Here is a 22,676-nt window from a genome sequence, read left to right as displayed (position 1 = left end):
TGTGTGTGTGTGTGTGTGTGTATGTATGTATAAAACAATTTCAGGATGTCTAGATATTTTATTAAATAGTTAATCCTAAGAAATTTTATGTGTTCTCAACTAAAATATATCTATTTACATCCAAAGAATTCTTCCTTAAAAATCTAGAGAGAGGATAATCTGCAAATTTTCAAATATCAATAGAGACTATATTCTAAAACTTAATTGAAAAGCATCCTACATTTTACAGTTCTCTGGTGTGGTCTGGTGTGTTTGTGAGAGTGCATGTGCATGTGCATGTGTGTATGCGTGTGTGTGCGTGTGTGTGTTAGCTATGTATTTGTTTGGGTGCAGCATTTGGTGACATCAGGTAGATGGCAGAAGGGCAGATGCTGCACAAATTGTCTTTTTTCTCCATATCATTTCATACCCCCCTACCAATTCTAATAAAAAGACTCATTAAAGCTTTGGGGTACTTTCTCACATTTTCACCCAATGTAGTTCATATACACTGCACATAATAATGCATCATTATCAGACATTCTCAGGCAATAAAAATGTGAGCTGCTCAAGTTGGTCTCTCTGGCAATAAAGCAGCAAGGTGGAGAGGTTCCATGCATACAAATATGCATCCTAGACTATTTATGAGGCCTTCATAGTTATCATGATTTATTTTACATACCAATTAAATTGAGCCCAGAGTGGTAATCAAAAGCGTGAATGCCCTGAGCAATGTGGATGGATGCAATTTTAAGATGTTTTTTTGCTTTCTCTCTCCAAGCCAGCACCACAGAGTTTGTATTGCTGGTTGTACTGGAAATGATAGCATCCAAAGATGCACTGTAAGTAACTGAAAAAAAATAAAAAAGAAAGACAGTCTTTAGTCCGTTTTTCTTTAGACATTAGCAACATAGAACTATTTAAATATGCAACGCTAAAAACATCAACTCAGAGTGATGATATCTCCGCACCTAGAAAACACCTTGCTCACCCATTTCCCGCCTTGCACCGAAGGATTTACAGTGAGAAGTCAAAGGATTCTGCACTGAGAGTTTCCTCACACTCTAGGGATACTTTAAGCATTCCTTAGAACACACACAGGAAACCCTGATCACAATAATCATATGGGATGCTAGAGATGTAAAATCAGTAATTGACCAGATTCCCACATTCTTTCTTCTGGTTCTGGGACAGACAAACAAGAACTTGCCAACTATCTGATGCTCTCCAAAGGCCCAGCTCATGCTCAAATAATGGTTTGTTTAAGTTTTTACTCATCTAGAATGTTCAACTATAGGCTAATCGGGACTCTGCTCCCTTCCAAGGTTCACAAACACAGCTGGAGACTCAGGTTAAAGTGGTTGTCCCTGTGCTCCCGAGGACCCATGCCAGATGTTGTGAAGCAAACTCCTACTCCCCAGGCAAGGATAATGGCCCCGATGCCTTTGTCGTGAGGACCTTTCCATTGCTGTCACCCACAGACTCCAAAAAGGTAATCACCGCACCGCTGCTCGCACCACCATGCCCTCTGTGGTTCTCGTTTGCATTTTGCTCAATGATTTGAGCCCAAAGATAAAAGATTTCTGATTCGACCTCAAGATTAAATTCTAGCCTCACACAAAGGACCTTGTTACTTTCTATAGACTAAAAATAGTTACTTTAATGAAATGTCCTTTATAAATATTTCTGACCAGCCATGTGTGGTAGAGCATGCCTATAATCCCAGGACCTGGAAGGCTGAGATGGGGGATCGCAGGTTTAAGGACAGACAGCCTCAGCAACTTGGGGAGATCCTCAACAGCTTAGCAAAATCCTGTTTCAAGATAAAAAATACAAAGGGCTTGCGGTGTAGCTCAGAAGTAGAATACCCCTGCCGGGCATGGTGGCGCACACTTGTAATCCCCGCGCTTGGATGGCGGAGACAGGAGGATCGCTCTGGTTCGAAGCCAGCCTCGCTGGCTTAAGAGACTCTCTTTCCTTCCAGATAAAAATATAAAATAGGTCTGGGAGTGTAGCTGGGAGGTAGAAGGGCTTCCAGGAACCCCAGTACCACCAAAAAAAAAAAAAAAAAGTAGAATACCCCTGGGTTCAATCCTCAATGAAGAAGGAGGAAGTAAAGAAGAAGGAAGAAAATAAGGAGAAGGAAGGAAGGAAGGAAGGAAGGAAGGAAGGAAGGAAGGAAGGAAGGAAGGAAGGAAGGAAGGATTGTGATTTCCTTACAATGTAGAAGCAAGCATGACAGTACTAGAAGATAACTCTCAATGGATCACTAACATTTCTGCACTTAAGAAACTGAGCACTTAACACCCTTTGTTCCAGATTATCAGTGATATTTGCAAAGCAAACAGCCTTGGAATGCAGAGGTGGTCGTCTCCCTTTGGAGCAAGTGGCAGACATACTTACTGCCCAGAATAATAACAATAATATCTTCCTCTGGAACAGGAGGAGGTATGCATCCTATATACTGTAACATTTGGATTCCCTAAGTTTGGATTTCTTTACCTGTAAAGCAATACGTTCCACGTACAGACATTCCTCTTGGCCCTTCCTCCTGGGCTTTATGGACTTGCAGCCAAGGGAGCTGAAGCCAACATGCCAATTCTTATGCTGCTTGCTCTTCAGTGAATAATACACTCTTTTCCTGACACAGGAGGCTTACGTCCTCTGTCACTGTAAGATCTTTTTTATTGATCTTTCCAAGTGAGCAGTACACAATTGGTGTTGCTGGTTGTGGTGAAAATGGCAAGCTACCTTGTAAATAGCTAACTTTAACAGAGTGTAAAAGAACAGACCCTTCACACTTCTTAACTGGCACTGCTGCACTTGTTCATATCCTCCCAAATTCTCATGTAGAGGTCCTAATTTTCAAGGTGACAGTGTTAGGAGGTGGGGGCGAGTCCTCAAGAATGGTATCGGAGCCCTCTGAAAGAGGTCTGAGAGCATGTTTGCCTCTTCCACTCCTGAGGGTGAGGACACAGCTAGAAGGCGCCATTTATGAATCAGGACGTGATTCCATACGCCAAATCTGCCTGCCTTAATCTTGGGCTTTCCAGCCTCCAAATCTGTAAAAATAGATTTCTGGTTTTTTTTTCTTTTGTTTTGTTTTGTTTTTGTTTTGTTTGTTTGTTTTTTTGGTGGTACTGGGGTTCCTGGAAGCCCTTCTACCTCTGGGATACACTCTCACGGGCTACACTCCCGGACCTATTTTTTTATACTTATTTTTATTTGGAAACAGGGTCTCTTAAGCCAGCGCGACTGGCTTTGAACCTGTCCGATCCTCCTGTCTCTGCCTCCCAAACGCGGGGATTACAAACGTGTGCCACCAGGTCCGGCAAATATAGATTTCTGTTTTTTTAAGCCACCCAGTTGGGTGTACTTTGTTATAGCGGTGGAACTGAATAAAACAGGACCCTTTTAATAAAAACCACTGAAACTTCATAAAAGGCAAAGCATTCCTTATTAAAGTTAAACACATAGCACCTGGTGCATTTCTCCTGGGTCCTAACCATTCCCTCCCCCTTCCCACTTATGATTGGAACTGGTATTCATAGCTTCCCTCATCAAGTCTTTTTTCCCTCCCCACCTCCTTCCCCAAATCCCCTTCTACTATTCTACTGGTATCTTTCCTCATTTATTTGAAGTCTCTTTTGCTTCTCAGTTTCTCGCTAGCTATGTCCCTGTATATTTTATCACACTAAATCTCAATACAATTAGTGGTTACAATGCATTAATAAAAGCATATCAATATACATATATAAATAATAGCCTAATTCAGATTCAATCGATCAAGTAAGGAAATTTGTTCTGAATATCTCAAAACTTGTTGGTATAGCTCAGAGGTAGAATGCTCCTAGGTTCCACAAAGAAAAAAAAAACTGTTTCAATAAACCATAATACAATAGAAGTAATTATTGATTATCAAAATAATCATTTTCATAAAATAAAACTTTATAAGTTATTTGTAAATTAAGAGATAGTTTTAGTTAAGAATACATTTTAAAAGTTAAACACAGCATCTAATTTTACTATTTTGGTAAAAGCACTTGATTTGCTTTATATATGATGTGTATAAATATTCATATATGTATATATGTGCATATATATGTGTGCATATAGATATGTATATACATGTTTCCAAATAATTGTGAAAGGCACGAAAATCCTGAGAAGCTAATGACAAATACCTGGCGGCCAATACATTCCTTCTCTTTTGACCTATTCTTTTGGGTTAATTGTTTCTTAAAGCACCTAGGATATATTCATTCAAGAACTAACATTTTTAAAAAAAAAACTAATATACACATGTGAATTACTTAATTTAGCATATTTCATATTTATCACCCTAGGAATGAATAGCTTGACTTTACTAAATTAAAACTGTGTGATGTTGAGACTACTCAGTGTGTCTTCTATAAACATCCTCTCCCAAAATATGGCACCCAACCTTCAAAGATGTGTTGAGCACCTATTGTTTTCCATGTGTTATAAGGATAATAAGAAAATAAATAGGTACAACCAAAAACCTTACTCATATGGCTACAAGTTTGTAAGAAAAGAAATGTAGATCAAACAATTAGTGAATATTATAGCATATAGTGAAGTGATAAATTGAATGGTTCAGAAAATAGAATAAGAGTTAAAGGAAGAGAGAAACAGTGTGGGTCTCAGGATTTTGAAGACATTAATGAGGGTTTGACAAATAATTGCATTTCAGTAGAAGAGAAGCCATGACAAATACCTGGTGGACAAGAAATGGAAAATTTCAGCATTTAGAATTGAAAGAATGGAAGAGATCTTCAGACAAAAACAGACTGATCTGGTCAAAGTTGCCACACTTAGGGCTGGAGCCCTGAGATGGATTCTGAGTTTGGTATAGTTTGATGTCATATAACATGCAATGCTATAAATCCAAGCTCAGTATGTTAGTATGTGGCAGAGCCAAGGTATAAATTCAGAATACAGGGCCTGATCCCTTGACAACCATAACAGGGCTTTCCGAATTTTAATATGCACATGAATCCCCTGGAGACCAGAGTTAAAAGGGAGATTCTCATTCCACAAAATTGAGATTGGGCAAGGCTCAAACATTGCCAGCAAATTTTCTGACATTCCCAAAAGGCCGTGCTTAAGGTAACTAGGCACTAGAGTGGATTCTGTAGAGTGCTGTAATCATTGTGTCCTAGAAAAGTAATACAGTATTAGAGATGAGACCCATGGTTTTTAAAATTAGAGTCCAAACACTCTTCCGGCAATCTGTTAAAAGCTGTAGACCCTCTCCACCAGAAAAATGTGTATATATACAAAATGTTGCAGAAAATAATCAGAATTTTAAGAACCTTCCCAGGCAGTCATGATGGTGCATATCTGTAATCCCAGTACTTGGGAGGATGAGATAGAAGAATTACAGGTTTGAGCCCAACCTCACCATTTCAGTGAGATCTTCATCAACTGAGACCTTGTTAAAAAAAATGTTTAAAAAATTAAAAAGGGCCGGGCATGGGGGCACCTGCTTGTAATCCCAGCATTTGGGAGGCTGAGACAGGAGGATCCTGGTTTGCAGATAGCCTCAGCTACTTAGTGAAGCCCTTTGCAACTCAGTGAAACCCTGTTTCAAAATAATGAATAAAAAATAGTGTTGTGGGTATAGCTCGGAGGTAGAATTTTCCTGGGTTCCATCGCCGGTACTGCAGTAAAATAAAATAAAATAAAATAAAATAGGGCTGGGAATATATCTTAAGAATTAGAAGGCCTCTGGATTCAATCCCCAAGAACACACACACACACACACACACACACACACACACACGCACATGCGCGCGCACACACACACACACACACACACACACACACACAAACATGCACACACAGCCTTCCCTCCAAAATGCAGAAAGTCCAACCATGATGGATCCGGTCTGAAACTCGAGCTACAAAGGGAATCAAGTATTCACCTGCTTTCTCAGATGAGTGTGTGTGTGTGTGTGTGTGTGTGTGTGTGTGTGTGTGTGTGTGTGTGTTGCTAAAGATTGAACCCAGAGGCGTTCTACCTCTGAACTATATCACCAGCTTATTTTACTTTTTACCTTGAAACAGGGCCTTCCTAAGTTGTTGAAGTTCTCATTAAATTGCTGAGGCTGGCCTCAAACCTACAAAAAAATCCTCCTGTTTCAGTCTCCCAAATACTGGATTACAGGTGTGTGCTGCCACACCAGGCTCTCAGGTGATTCTTAGGTTTCTAAGAATTATTAATAAAGCCCAGCCCTGTGTTAGTCAATGCTCTTTTTATCTTCCACTTCCTTAAAGTAAATGAGCTTCACTTACTTGATGGCAAGGTTCTCTTAATGCCAGAACACAATTTCTTTGAGAAAAAAAGAGAGGTTGGGTGCAAAGTAGACTTTCAGAAAGGGGACCTAAGCAGAGCTGCCTCACAGAGCATCAGGCGCACAGAATAATTCACTGTGAAGTGTGTCAGAAACACAGGAGGACCGCCAAAGGGCAAAATGGGCTATTTCTACAATCTTCCTACAATTTATGTGGATGGTGTGTTTCTTGCTTGTCTCTCGTTATGTAATTTCTCTTTGACCCTATGGATTACTTTTTATAATTATAATTTATTGAATTCACTCATGTATTAGACAGCATGCCTGGAGTCTCACCATATAATAATCTTCAGCGTGTCAATTATCCCAAGTTGACTGATGAGAGGACACATTCTGGGAGCCAATTTGCTTGAGGTTGTACAGCTAATTATATGAGAAGATGAGATTGAACCTAGCCCTGTTTGGCTGTGAGCTCTCCTTTTCTGTATCACTGAATACTTCTCTAGTAAGCCACACTGCCTTGTATATGCTAAAACCAGATCTGGTATTCTTTCTGGGTTTGCGCAGCACTAGGGATTGAATCCAGGGCTTCACATTTGCTAGGCAAGTGTTCTACCCGTGAGCTACATCCCCAGCCCTTGTTTCTAATTTTTTTTTTTTTTTTTGAGATAGGGCCTCACTAAGTTGCCCAGACTGACCTCAAACTTGGCAAAATCTTCAGCCCCAGCCTCCCAAATAACTGTGATTCTAGGTGTGAGCCACCATGCCTGGCTGGGATCTGGGATTTCTTCTATTACCAATTGTGTTTCTGTCCCCCTTACTCTCAACCCCAGAACCAGCCCTTGCCTCATCTTGAGTCTTCCCTTTCCTGATTTTCACACTTCCATTGCCACTTAGCCCCGTGGGAGCTGACTCCTCTGTCCTCCTGCATCTCTCCCATCCTCTTCTATCATTTACTATCTTTCTTTCTTGGAGTAAGGAGGGAAGAAAGAAAAAAAGAAGGGAAGGAGGAAGGAAGGAATCACTTTCCTAAGGAAGAATACCTTGAGCTCCATTAGGGAGCAATTAGTTTCAGGAGTGTGAGAGCCCCCCGCGCCCCCAGTCACCTGCTTCACGACTAAGACATTAGTAGAGCTTCCCGCAGTATAAAATCCAATGAAGCAGCCTCGCTGAAAATACACCTTCATTTACAGAAAATTTTAAGGGTTATTATGACCCACCACCTAGTTAATTAATAGTATATGATCTAACGTATACAGCCTTAAACTATAATTATATCTTCAAATCCATGGGAAATCCACAATGTATTTATAGTATGATCAAATTAAGAATATTTTACCCAGAATATTACTTTTGTTTCCCTATTATATCCAACTACCATCTTGTTTTGAGACTACAAAGGAAGACATAAAGACAGCCATGGTGGCACACACCAGTTTGATCACAATTCTTGGGAGGTTAAGGCAGGAAGATCGCAGGTTGAAGGACAGCTTCATCAACTTAGCAAGACCTTGCTTTAGAATAAAAAATAAAAGGGCTGGAATTGGAGCTCAGTGGTCGAATGCCCTGGGTTCAATCCCCAGTACCAAAAATATGGCCTAAAGAAGTTTATTCTGCTCTGGGGCGCAGGGTATTGCTCTAAGATTTCCAAGTGACATTTACGGACTTGCAGTGTTACATGTGGGAGGCTCAACAATTCACACTTTATTTCTAAAGCAAGATTTAACATGTTTCTGATTAAATTGTAGCACGCCAGAGCTCCTGAGGATGCTTCAGTGAAAGGTGAGAAGAAAAAGCCATTTCCTTAAAATGGAATTATCTGATAAATAAAAATGTTTCCTCGCTTCTAGAATTGAGAATTGAGTTAAGGAAATTTTAGGTCATGAGAGAAATGTTTTCAAAATACCAAGGTAAGGAATGGAATGAGCTGCTAAAATAATTTGTTTTTAATATTCTCAGTGAGTTTAAGGATTAGAAGAGGAAAATATTTTTAATTACTTTATATAACATTTTGAGAGGGAAAAAAGACAACCTAATATATTTTTCCATTAAGATGCTAAATTTCAACCTTCCACAATTTCTGCTTAGTCATAGAAAAGGCATTATGGAAACCTGCCATCAATCCTGGTCCCCTTGTGTGCTGTCAAAACGACCCTGTGCATGAGTGGTTAGCCAATGCAGGAAAAGGAATGGAAAATGAAAAGTGATACCCAAAACTAAGTAGGGAATGCTAGGAAGTGCACTTAGAATGACATGGGCTAGGCAGCTCTGTAACATTTGCCAACAGATAGGGCTGTGTCAGGATAGAAAACTGGGCCATTTGTAACTTGGAATTCTTATCAACTTTCAAACTTCAAGAGTCACATGACTTAGGACAGAACCTTATTATGAGCTTTTTTTAATGCTTTCTTGTTTGAGGGAGCTTTATTTTCAGTATTCTTACTTTGTAGTTGGAGTCAGACTCCCTGAGAACACCATAAGTATCTTCATAATTTGGGAAACCACAATTTCAAAGAGAAAAAAAAGAGAGAGAAGAAAAATTGTTATCTATCGCATCTTTGAAAAGCAAAATGCATTTTTAAAAATCAAAATCCATCACAGCTAAGCCTATTGTAAAACATTAATACAATTAATTTAGTGGCTTTTTAAAATACCAAGTAGACACATATTTATAATATAAGAGATCTTACTCTTCCACTATGTTTTAAACAAGCTGCAAGAGGACACTCCTTTGTTCAAACTCAGGCCGCCAGCTAAGAGCTGATTTCAGCTGCTGAAAACATAGCCAGGTGCTGGTGACACACACCTACAATCCTCTTACTTGCGAGGCTGAGACAGGAGGATCACAGATTTTAGGCCAACCTCAGCAACTTACTGAGACCCTCAGAAACTTAGCAAAACCTTGTTTCAGAATTTAAAAAGGGCGGGGGGTATAGCTCAAAGGTAGAATGCCCCTGCCTTCCCTACTGGGGAGGCTCAATCCCTAATACCAATAAGCAAACAAACAAACCCACAGCCAGGGGTGACCTGGAAGAACCTGGGTGCTAAGCTAGTTGTGGCGTGGCCTCACTTCTCCTACAGGGCTGACTTAGATGCAAGAAGTGAAGAGAGTTACCAGGACATGCAATGTGGTTTCTCTTCCAAACTTAGACCCTGTGAGTTGACAAAGATTCCCCATGGAGATACAACCTAGTGCAGCTGTATTTTGAATTTTCTGTTATCTGTTCCATTAGCCACGTGACTTTTGTTATCAGTTAAAACAGTTTTGTATCTCTACCTAGCCCTGGTCAAAAAAAAAAAAAAATGGTGAAAAACACCCTTTGAACTGATTTTTTAAAAATCAATGGTTTTGTTTGGGAATTTTATAATCATTCTTTCAAAAGCTAGACTCTTAGTCTATTATTTCAAAGGCTTTCAACGATAGTGCCTATATAAAAAGACAGTGATTAGAAAGTAAAATCCTCTGAAATTCCAGACACTTTTGTGTCACCACTATTATTCAAAGTCTCTACATTGAGAAGTATTTCAGAATGTAATTATTTTTCCATTAAAATATGACACAGAAGCACTCAGACAGGATGAAATCATTTTCTCGCTCACAGTTTTAAGTAAGAAGTCTGAACCTTATCTTGAACAGTACGCTAACACTCCTATGTCTGAAACCGAGCTTTTCCTTTGACATTTCCGTTTCATAGACGTTTTATCTTTAGCTTCGGTAAAAGCTTTCTACCCTACTTGTTCAAGTATTTCTTTTTTTTTGCACAATTGTATATTCCCTCCTCACAATGAGAAGAAAATCACCAAAAACATTTCCTGAGGAGTTCTAAGAATATCAGCTCAGGTTACTGGGGTGAAAAGAGTGTAGAATTAAAGCAGCCTTTGGCTGTTTACTCCTGACAGAATCCATCTTGCAGTCCAAGGAGCCGAAGCCAGAGCGCTTCAGGTCCTGGTGAGCTGCATTCCCTGCACCACCCTCTCCCCTTCCTCTTCCTCTTCACTGCAGTCTCTCCCTCTCCTACTAAAATAACTTTGCCTCAAACAACAACAGAAACCCACGTTTAAATTTATAATCTACAAGTCTAAGAATAGGCCTTCATTCATTGGTTAGGAAAGGAGTCGGTCCTTCTTTCAGAGGGACTTGAGCTTCAAATCTAAAACTGTAAAGTAAAATCTTAGAGTGATACGTCACCTCTTTCACTTTCTTCTTTTGAGGGGAGGAGACAGGGGGGCTATGGGTGCGTCGTAATTACACATTGTAATGAGGTTCAGCATGATAGAAACACACACATAGTACTTGGTGTGTTTCTCTCCAGATCCCATTGTACTCCCTCCTCCTCCCCACACATAATATTTGTGTGTTTGTGTGTGTGTGTGGGGGGGGGGTAATGGGGTTCCTGGAAGCCCTTCTACCTCCCGACTACACTCCCAGACCAATTTTTTTATTTTTGGAAACAGGGTCTCTTAAGCTAGCGAGGCTGGCTTCGAACCTGCGCGATCCTCCTGTCTCCGCCTCCCAAGCGCGGAGATTACAAGCGTGCGCCACCACGCCCGGCGCGACACATAATATTAAAAATGCTATTGATCACTTCATTTTACAAAACTATGGTATGTCCACACAATGGAATTTTATTCGTTCATAGAAAAGAACAAGATTATGTCATTGACAGGAAAATAGATGGAACTAGAGAATATTATGCTGAGATCAGCCAGTCTTAGAAAGTGAAATATGTCTTCACTCATGTGTGGAAGCTGGAGGGAAACTGGAAGACAATGGGACTTCAGATTCAAGGAGAGAGACCAAGAGAATAGTAGGAGGGGATTTGGGGGAAAGAGGGGGGGAAGTAAAAGAGCAGACCTAATGAAACCGCTCACTTTCTTCTTTTTGAGTAATCCTCTCTTATGCATTGTCCTCAGCATCCATTCATATAGTATTGAACTAAGCATTGTTTTTTAATTGTGCTTTTCTTTCCCCAACCACTTCCTTGAAACTATTTTTTTAAAAACTTATTTTTTAAAAAAAGGAATTTTACAAATATTCAGCATAATTTCTTCTGGTATCTCTTTTATTTTGACTTATTTTTTAATAATATTCACTAATTGCCAGGCATGGTGGTACACACCTGTAATCTCAGTACTTGGAAATGTGAGACAGAAGGATCACAGATTTGACAACAACCTCAGCAAAATGTTGAAACTCTCAGTTACCTAGCGAGTCCCTGTTTCAAAATAAAAAGTAAAAAGACCTGGGGGATGTAGCTCAGAGATGAATGAGTTTCTAAGAATTATTAATAATGCATAGCCCTGTATTAGTCAATGCTCTCTTTTTAGCTTCCACTTCCTTAATGTAAATGAGCTTCACTTACTTGATGACAAGGTTCTCTTAATGCCAGAACACAATTTCTTTGAGAAAAAAAGAGAGGTTGGGGTGCAAAGTAGACTTTCAGAAAGGGGACCTAAGCAGAGCTGCCTCACAAAGCATCAGGCGCACAGAATAATTCACTGTGAAATGTGTCAGAAACACAAGAGGACCGCCAAAGGGCAAAATGGGCTATTTCTACAATCTTCCTACAATTTATGTGGATGGTGTGCTTTCTGCTTGTCTCTCATTATGTAATTTCTCTTTGACCTATGGATTACTTTTAATAGTAATAATTTTTCAAATTCACCCATGTTCTATCCTGGTATTACATACTACTACATATATTCAATCAATAACTTATTTTTAATATATAATTTTATTGCCGCATTGCATCATTATGTACTTCAGACTGATAGTGGCATACATGCACATAGGACTTGGTGAGTTTTCCTCCAGCTCCTTCCCTACTACCCCTCTTCCCCGTACATGATATTGAGACTGGCATTCGTTTTCTCACATATTTTCATAATGTTAATGGAAGTGATTTCTTAGTTAATTATGCTCTATTCCTCTCTTCCTCTAGACCACTTCCCTGGCTCCACTGGAGTTTCTCTTCCATTATTTAAAGTTCTTCTAATATACTAATTTTCTCCCTCGAGAAAACATATGACCTTTCACTTTCTTTGACTGGCTTATCTCACTTAATATAATTTTATCCAGGTCCATCCATTTTCTTGCAAATGACATAATTTCATTCTTCTTTATTGATGAGTAAAATTCTACTGTGTATATATACCAAAATTTTGTGATCCATTCATCAGTTGATGGACACCTAGGTTGGTTCCATAATTTGTGCTGCTGTAAACATGGGAATGCATATATTACTTTATTTCTTTGATTCCAGCCCTTTTGGAAAGGTAACCCAAAAGTGGTATAGCCAGATCATATGATGGATTCATTCTCAGTTTTCTGAGGAATATTCACACTGATCTCCATAGCAGCTCTACTAGTTTGCAATCCCATGAATAGTATAGAAGAGTTCCAATTACCACACATTATCTCCAGCATTTATTGTTTTATTTCTTTTTTTCTTCTTCTTCTTCTTTTTTTTTTTTTTTTTTTTTTTTGTTTCGGTACTGGGGATAGAACCCATGGGCATTCTACCTCCAAGCTCCACCCCCAGCCCTATTTTTTATTCTTTATTTAGAAACAGGGTCTCATTAAGTTGCAAAGGGCGTCTTCTCTTTTTTTTCTCTTTGAAATTGTGGTTTCCCAAATTATAAAGATACTTATATTTGTGAACCGGATTACAAACATGTGCCACCACATCCAGCTTGTTTGACTTCTTAATGATTGTCATTCTAACTAGAGTTAGAGGGACTCTCAGTGTAGTTTTAACTTGCATCTTCCCTGATTCCTAATGATATTGGACATTTTTCATGTATGTATTTATTAACCATTTATATTTCTTCTTTTGTGAAGTGTCTATATCAATTGTTCATTTCCTGATTGGGTTATTTGTTTTTTTAATGGTAAGTCTTTCAAGTAATTTGTATATTCTAATATTAGTGTTCTGCCAGAGAAATATCTGACAAAGATCTTTCATTCTGTAGGCTCTTGATGGATTACTTTGATAAGCACAAACTTTTTAAGTTTAATGCTATCTCATATACTAATTCTTCTTTTAATTTCCTAAACTTTGAGGGTCTTATTGAGAAATTTTCTACCTGTGACTTTATGTTGGAGTATTGGACCTATGCTCTTCTTTAGTAATTTCAGTCTTTGATCTAATTTCTAGGTCCACCCATCTCAAGTTGACGCTTGTGCAGGGTGAGGAGTAGGGAGTTAATTCAGTTTTGCTACAAATAAATAGATAACCCATTTTTTCACCACCATTTGTTGAAAAGGCAACAAACGTTTTCCCCAAAATATGTTTTGGGCACTTTTATTGAAAATCAATTGGCTACAGTGTGTGGATTTGTTTCTTTTTCTATTCTGCTCCATTGGTCCATGTATTTCTTTTTGTGCCAATACCATGTTGTTTTTATTACTATAACTCTGTAACATAATTTAAAGGTAGGGACCCTGTGGTCCAGGCCTCTGGCCCCAACACTGGGCGGGTGGGCAGGGGCTGGCAGGGCACCCCTAGGCGACCCCCTCCCCACCCGGAAGGACCCTGTGGTCCGGGCCTCTGGCCCCGACCCTGGGCGGGTGGGAAGGTGCTCGCAGGACACCCTTAGGTGACCTCCCTTCCACCCGGAAGGACCCTGTGGTCCGGGCCTCTGCCCCTGACCCTGGGCGGGTGGGCAGGTGCTGGCGGGACACCCTTAGGCGACCCCCTTTTCACCCGAAAGGACCCTGTGGTCCGGGCCTCTGGCCCCAATGCTGGGGGGGTGGGCAGGCGCTGGAGGGACACCCTTCGGAGACCCCCTTTCCACACAGAAGGACCCTGTTGTCTGAGGCTCTGGCCCTGACCCTGAGCGGGTGGACAGGCGCTGGCAGGGCACCCTTCGCCCCCCCCCTCCACTCTGAGGGACCCTGTGGTCCGGGCCTCTGGCCCCAACCCTGGGCGGGTGGGCAGGCACTGGCAGGGCACCTCTAGGCGACCCCCTTCCCACCCAGAAGGACCCTGTGGTCCGGGCCTCTGGCCCCAACCCTGCGTGTTGGCAGGCGCTGGTGGGGCACCCCTAGGCGACCCCCTTTACACCTGGAAGGACCCTGTAAAAAAGGAAAAGAAAAAGAAAAAAGGAAAATATCGGAGAGGGGTCAAGGAGCCCGTGGCAGATGCCAGGATACTGGAGATGCAGACAAAACTTATCCAAATAAACTGGAATTATTGGAAAAATTCCCTGCTAAGGAGGACTGCTTCTTCTCTACATTGTTAAGAATCTTGGACATCACCTGTAAGGAGAGAGACTTTAGCAGAGACCAAGGAGAAAGGCGGTGCTGAAAGCGGTCTCCGTGTTGGTGGTAGAGACTTGTATTCAGGAGAAGCAGAAATCAGATCCTACCAACCTTATTTTTTTTTTTTTTTTTTTTTTTTGGAGAAATTAGACCAAAGGTCGAATGCTACCGTCACACATGCTTAGGAACACTGGACAACATTCAGAGTGGAAAAAGAGCTTGGGAAAGATTTGAAATGGTGGAGGCAGTGGCAATGGCAGTAGCCAGTACTCAGGGGAGGCAGAGATCTGATGCATTACACCTGGAACCTTTGAAATATTAACCCCAGAGGTAGAATGTTACCACCACACACCCTCGAGAACATGGGACAAATGGTTGGGTGAAGAGGGTGCTCGGATTAGAGCCTGCCAAGGGGTGAGGCCGGTGACAGACACAGCAAAGCTGGAATTGGAGCCTGTCGTGAGGCAAGGCCGGTGCTGGAGCTTCTGAGGCCTGGATCGGAGCCTTCTGAGGGGTTAGGCCGGTGCCAGGGCCAATGGCCAGCATCGGAGCCAGCTGTGAGGCAAGGCCGCTACTCGGGCCTCCGAGGCCAGGATCAGAGCCTGCCAAGGGGTTAGGCCAGTGCCAGGGCCAACAACCGGCATCGGAGCCAGCCATAAGGCAAGGCCGGTGCTGGGGCCTCTGAGCCCGGGATCGGAGCCTGCTGAGGGGTTAGGCCGGTGCTGGGGCCAGCGGCTGGCATCAGAGCCTTCCATGAGGCAAGGGTACTATTGATGCCTCCGAGGCCGGGATCGGAGCCTGCCGAGGGGTGAGGCTGGTGCCAGGGCCAGCATGGCCGGGATCGGAGCCTGCCGTGAGGCAAGGCCGGTGTGGGGCCTCCGAGGCCAGGATCGGAGCCTGCCGAGAGGTTAGGCCGGTGCTGGAGCTAGCGAGGCCGACATCAGAGCCTTCCGTGAGGCAAGACCAGTGCTGGGGCCTCCGAGGCTGGGATCGGAGCCAGCTGACGGGTTAGGCCAGTGTCGGGGCCAGCAAGACCAGAATCGAGGCCTCTCATGAGGCAAGGCCGCTGCTTGAGCCAGCGAGGTCTGGATCAGCCCACTGGGTAGCCAGGCCACAACTGGGGCTGTCAAGAGTGGGATCAGTATTTGCAATGCGGCATGCACAGAGAAATATCACAGAAAATTAAAACCAGATGCTTCCCCTAATCAGCAATAACTAGGAGGAAACAGGCAACAGGAAGCGGTCGAGCTATAGAAAGGGCCCTATAGTGAATCAATTAAGGTGACCAATCAGAGGGTATGGAATAGGGGAGAATGAAGCCTCTTTAAAAAGCAGGAGGTACATAAACATATGTATCAAAGTTAATCACCAAACAAGCACGGGATCGAGGGAGGGGGAGGAAATGGGATGGGGGCTGGATGAGGGCTAATTGGCTGATGTGTGCTTGTGTATCCTCTCAAGTCTTGTATTCCAATGTGATGTATGATTACAATGCACCAATAAAAATAAATAAATAAATTAATTAATTAATTTTGAAAAAAAATAAAATAAAGTTAGGCATTATGATGTCTCCTCTATGATTTTTATTGCTGAGAACTGCTTTGTCTATTCTGGGTTATTTACTTTTTCCATATGAAATTTAGGACTGATTTTTCTAGCTCTAAGAAGAATGGCTTTCATATTTTGACAGAGATTGCATTGGCTCTGTAGATCAATTTTGGAAGAATGGCCATTTTGATAATATTTCTTCTCCCTATCTAAGAGCATGGGAAATCTTCCCATCTTCTAAGATCTTCAATTTCTTTCTTTAGTGTGTCATAATTGTCATTGTAGAGGTGTTTTACCTTCTTGGTTAGATTTATTCCAAGATATTTTATTGTTTTTGAGGTTATTGTGAATGGAATTGTCTTCTGCATATCTTTTTCAGTGGATTCATGGTTGACATATAGAAGAACTTTTAAGTTTTTAATTGATTTATCTCCCTATTTTACATAATTTGTCGATCAGCTCTAGAAGTCATTTGGTTAAGTTTTTGGGGGGCTTTCTAAGTATAGGATCTTGTCATCCGCAAGTAGAAATAATTTCAATTCTTCTTTTTCTAATTTCTATTCCTTTGATTTCCTTCTCTTGCCTTAACACTCTGGTTAGAGTCTTGAGTACTGTATTGAAAAGAAGTGGTGGTAATGGGCATCCTTTTTTTGTTCCTGATGTTAAAGAGAATTTTCAAATTTTCCCCCATTCAATATGATGTTGGTTTTGGGTTTGTTGCATATTGCCTTTATGATATTGAGGTAAGTTTCTTCTATTCCTATTTGATTTTCTGAAGTGTTTTTAATATGAATAGGTATTGGATTTAATCAAATGCTTTTTCAGCATCTATCGATGATCGTGTGATATTTGTACTTAACTCTATATATGTGGTGAATGACATGTATTGATTTGTATATGTTGGACCAATCTTGCATTAGTGGAACAAACCAACTTGGTCATGGTGCATAATTTACTTGATATGGTTTTGAATGAATATTGTTGGTATTTTGTTTAGAATTGTTCATCTATGTTCATCAAGTATATTGGTCTGTAATTTTCTTTATTCTATTGAGTACCCTTTATTCAGTTTTGATATTAAGGTGATACCTATAAAATGAGTGTTGAAGGTTTTCATCTCTTTCAAATATTTATGAAATATTTGGTTTAATTTTTCTAGAAAGGTTTTTTATAATTCAGCTGGGAATCTGTTTGGACTGGAACTTTCCTTTGTTGGAGGACTTTATATTGTTTTATCTCTGCTTGCTATTGCTTTCTACATCCTCTTGATTCAATTTAGGGAGGTTGCATGTGTCTAGAAATTTGTCTATTTCTCCTATGTTTTTCAGTTTATTGGAATATAAATCTTCAAAATAGTCTCTGATGATTCTCTGGTTTCCCTCACTGTCTGTGGTAATTATCTCCTTTTTAATTTCTTATATTAATAATTTAGACTGACTCTTTCTTTCTTTTGGTTAAGTCACCTAAGGGTTTTATCAATCTTGTTGATCTTTTCAAAGAACCAGCTTTTTGTTTTGTTGATCTTTGGATTTTTGTTATTGTTGTTGTTAGCTATCTCATTGATTTCTTCTCTGGTTTTAATTATTTTTCACCTTCTACTGGTTTTGGTTTTCTATTCTTGTTTCTCAAGGACCTTGTGGTATATCATTAGGTTGTTTAAAGCCAAATTGCAAAATGGCTTCTTTTTCACAATTAAAAAATAAAATCCTGGCACACGCTTGTAATCCCAGTATTTGGCAATCTGGGACAGAAGGATCACAGTTTGCAGACAGCCTCAACTACTTAGTGAGGCCCTTTGCCACCCATGAGACCCAGTTTCAAAGTAAAGAATAAAAACTAGGACTGGTGGTGTAGCTCTGAGGTAGAATGGCCCTGGGTTCCATCCCTAGTACTGCAAAAAATAAAATAAAATAAAATATAAAATAAATCCCACAAAGAAAATTAATAGTATTATTCATTAGTGGCACAAGCAAAATACTTTAGAAATAAAAAGGGAAGTCGGTGTAATGTAACTCACATGAGTTTGAGTAGTACACAATTCTGGCATCTCTAGATGTTAAAACACGGTCCTCTTTCTCAGCATCAAGTTGATAAACTGACAATTTTTTTTTCCATCTGAACCAATTTCAAAGGGACATTTATTCATTTCAGCATCCTTTGACAATTAAGTTGCTCATTCATGGAATCCATAGTTCTCAATGTTCGGTGCATGTGGAAGCTCAGTAAGTGCTACTGACTGGCTAGATTTTGAGTGCTTCAAAGTGATCATGATAATAAATGAATCTTGAAGTTATAATGAGCTTGAAAAGGGTTAGATATTACTTATCTACAGGAAAAAACAGTATCCATTTGAAAACTGTATCCTCAACATTTTATAAATGTCATTCTTTGGGGCACTTTTCTTTATCCATATTAATTGAATATCATAGAACTCAAATACTTTGTTTCTACCCCATGCCAAAATTAAAGAAAAGAAAGAAGGTACCAGAGACATAGTATGATTTATATTCAAGAAAAAATGCAGAACATATAGTTTCTTATGTAGGAGATAATTTTTGTGGGAACATATTAAATAATTAGTTCTAATTTCCTAAAACCCCCAAAGGGTAAAAGTACCATAAAACCAAACAGTTGGACTGTTTCTTCTTCAAACTCTATTAGAAATAGACCAATAATATTAGTCTCATTAACTTTCATTAAACTCAGTGGGATTGATTTCCATTCTTTTTGATGGGTATTCTTCAATGCAACAAGTCAGAAGTGAGGAAATTACCATAGTTTTTAGTATCTGGAGCAAGATATCAGTGCAGGTATTGCATATGTAGTTCTTGAACCACCAGGTACAAACTTTGTAAAATTACATTATATTATAAAATTAACTCATTGTTAATCAGGTTTTAAGAAAGTTCTGTTATTCTACAGATAATGATTTACAAAACAATGCTACCATTGTGGTACTACAAACTAATACAACCACCATAGAGATCAGTATTTCAGGAGGCAGAGACTCGAGGACTGTGGTTCGTGGATAACTTCAGCTACTTAGCGAGGTCCTTTGCAACTCAGTGAGACCCTGTTTCAAAAATTAAAAAACTAAAAAATAGGGCTAGGGGTATAGTTCAGACATACAATGCCCCTAGGTTCCATCTCCAGGACTGCAACAAAACAAAATAAAATAAAACTAAAACTAAAACAAAAAACTAGGAATGGAGCCAGGTGTGGTGGTGCATGCTTGTAATTACAGTATTTGGGAGGCAGAGACAGGAAGAGCGTAAGTTCATGGTCAGCCTCAGCTACTTAGAGTAGCCCTCCCAATCTTAGTGAGACCCTGTTTCAAAATAAAGAATAAAAAATTGGGCTGAGGGAATAGCTCAGAGGTAGAACACCCCTGGATTGAACCCCACGTACTGTAAAAAAAACAACTAGGAATGAAAACAGCATATGACCCAGCTATATTATTTCTTGATATATTTCCCAAAAAGTTAAAAATCAGAATATTATAGTGATGCAGGCATAGCTTTGTTTATAGCAGCAAAGTTCTCAATAGCCATATTATGTAACCAACTCAGGTGTCTGACAATAAGTGAATGAATAACAAAAATGTGGTATATATAAACACAATAAAACTGTACTTGGGCATAAAGAACAACAAAATTATGTCATCTGCAGAAAGATGGATGAAACTAGTGAATATCGTGCTAAGATCAGCCACTCTCAGAAAGTCAGGGGTCATATAAACATATATGTCCTCTCATATATGGAAGCTAGAGAGAACATAAGAAACAAAAGGGACTTCAGATAAATGAGGAGAGAGACAAGTAGAATAGTGGAAGGGGATTGGAGGAGGGAGGTGAAGAGAGTGAAAAGGAGGACTGAGAAAGAAAACAGTTCTAATAAAGGCATAGCCATATAAAAGGTATTACTACCAATCTCACTAATATGTACAGGGTGGGGGAGCCGCAGGTGGGATACAGAGGAAAACATATAGGCGCTGTGTGTGTGTATGCTTGGATCACTTAGAACCTCACTATGTGGTATAAATACAATACACCAATAAAAGTATAAAAATAAATAAAATACTCCTACCACACAGAGATCTGCTGCTGAAGCACTCTAGATAAGAGGAACTCAGTCATTATATCAAAGAAGAGGGAAGTCAGCCAGGCATGGTGGCGCACACTTGTAATCCCAGCATTTGGGGGGCTGAAACTAGAGGATCGCGGTTCACAGACAGCCTCAGCTACTTAATGAGGCCCTCTGCAACTTAGTGAGACCCTGTTTCAAAATAAAGAATAAAAAAATAGGGCAGGGTTTGTACCTCGGAGGTAGAATCGAATGCCCCTGGGCTCCATCCCCAGACTCGCAAAAAAAAAAAAAAAAAAAGAGGGAAGTGGAGGCAGCGGGGAGGGAGCTAGAGAAGCCTTCCAAATGTTGTGTGTTTGTACGTCTCTATCACTCTGAATTTCATTATGAAATATGATTACAATTTACCAATAAATTTTTTAAAAGAAGAGAAATAAAGAAAAATACAGACAATTTCGCCTTGAAGGCAGTCAAACAAATCTATTTCTCATAAGAATATAAAGAAAACAAAGGTGTGTTTGTGGAGGGAGACTTGTTAAATTCTTTTACTGAGAAGCCCTGAATGTGGCTAGCTGACATTAAGATCAGAATTGAGTTGAAGCTAAATGGATTCTATGACAATTTTCTTTCTTCTCTTGAGATTTTTTTCAGTGCATAGTTCACCTGAATTAATTGTATGAAGCATAAATTTTAAAAGAAGAGAAGTAATTCCTGCCAGTGTTTGAGGGATAGCAGAGAGTCCAGACCAAAAACCTCCAGAGAACCAATTATTGGTTTCTAGACTTAAATGTTGTGTATGAAACGTTTTCATCAAAGAATATAAATGTAGAAGCCGAAGGTGGCTGTTTTCTTTCATTACTGTTATAATCCAGTACCTTGTCTGACCCAATCTCCATGATGAAGTTTGTGTCCTAATACATGACAACATTTGTGGCATCCGGAGAGCAGTTCTGCCCAGGTAATGGTCATGGTGACTTCTTCATCCGCACCCGAACTAGCCGGCCGCTCGAACAGAGAAATCAAGGCAGCCATAAAAACAATTGCCTGAACCTTGAGTTATTGAAAGAAACACAAACTTAGGCAGGCAATGTTAAGAAGATTCTTTGTTCTTTAAGATTATTAAGGAACAGAGAAGAATTAATATTTTCAATATTTTTTAAAATATTTAGGCAATTATAGTAAAAGACTGAACAACTATAAGGTTGGCAAAGCACTTACCAAGTATGGCTTATTACTTGCTTTAAAATACATTTGTCCCAGACATGGCAATTCCAGTACTTACGAGGCTGAAACAAGAGGATCTCAGGTTCAAGGCTAGCCTCAGCAATTTAGCAAGGCTCCCAGCAACTTAGTAATACCCTGTTTCTAAATTTTAAAAAATAGAAGTAGGGCTGAGAGTATAGCTTGGAGGTAGAATTTTTCTTGGTTCAATTCCCAGCACCACACAAAAATAAATTAATTTTAAAAAAATAAAATATACTTGTCATTAAAAATTAAAAGAATGAAAAGCTTTCACAATTATGACAGGATGGTGTTCAAATTAAGCTGCTTTTGAGGTCTCTGGCACATTCCAAAATCATCTGGTAAGTAACAATCTTTCACATATAGGGTGAAATTGAATAGGAAAAGAAAAATCATTGTATTCAGCTGGATCTCAGTGTTACCCTTTCTAAAATATCTATCCCTTGGTCACACGATAAAAGAAGCAGATAGTCCCTAATTGGCTAGTACTGAGAATCTCAGACTTATGAATAAAAGTCAGAACAATTGATGATATTTAATATTAGATACTTATTAATATTGTGATCTATTTAATAGGTTAATCACTCTATGGAGTAAAGTTAGCAAATTTTATTTTTGAGAAAAAATGTAACAATACACAGACAAAAACAAGCACATATTACCTCAAGCATGCACATGCGCAAGATAAAAAGTTGCTTTTATAAGCAAGAAGATGAATCATAATCGAATCTATCTCTTTCCTGTTGAATACATGTGATTTTATAACCTAGAGTGCAGTCCCACTAGGTCACCCCTGTGATGTTTTAATTTCTATTTTGAGCTACAGTCTGGTGACTAAATCCATACTGTTCAATATTACCCTTCCATCACTTACCTTTCCAGTTGTGTCCCCGAAAGAAAGAATTGATTGATTGGCATCGAGAGGATCATACCAATAATCCATGCAAATTGGTGTTCCTTTCAGACCTTGGAGTTTATATTGACAAGGAAATTCTCCTTTGGACTGCAGATCGTAGAAACAAATCTCTTTACTTGTAAAAGCCACTGCTATCTAAAGAAGCAGGGTAGAAAGTCAAAAAGTATTTCTAATGGATTTGGTGCAATCAATATGCAAAGTGGACATGCAAATCTAATCTTCAAATCAGAACGTTGTTCCCTGAGTCTTTTACAATATTGCAAAGGTGTAACACAATGGCACAGATGTACATTATTCTAACTTTGCACTTTAGCCCAAAATTTTTTTC

The 22,676-nt window shown here is 39.6% G+C and overlaps 1 protein-coding gene across 1 annotated transcript in view; it reads right to left on the bottom strand.

Annotated features, from left to right (window-relative positions):
- WDR49 (WD repeat domain 49) overlaps positions 1-22,676 on the bottom strand; it is a gene marked incomplete at both ends in the record, with an annotated part of 168,523 nt that overhangs the window by 108,187 nt on the left and 37,660 nt on the right. Inside the window, 3 exons of the mRNA XM_080696579.1 lie at positions 662-829; positions 21,066-21,240; positions 22,307-22,483. Of these exons, the coding sequence (XP_080552705.1) occupies positions 662-829; positions 21,066-21,240; positions 22,307-22,483 (520 nt within the window). The remainder of the gene's footprint in view (positions 1-661; positions 830-21,065; positions 21,241-22,306; positions 22,484-22,676) is intronic.

Source organism: Muscardinus avellanarius, assembly GCF_963383645.1.
Source record: "Muscardinus avellanarius genome assembly, chromosome: 5".
NCBI classification, from domain to species: Eukaryota; Metazoa; Chordata; class Mammalia; order Rodentia; family Gliridae; genus Muscardinus; species Muscardinus avellanarius.
Note: the sequence above shows the minus strand (reverse complement) of the source record. Positions and strands in the feature narration are given on the sequence as shown.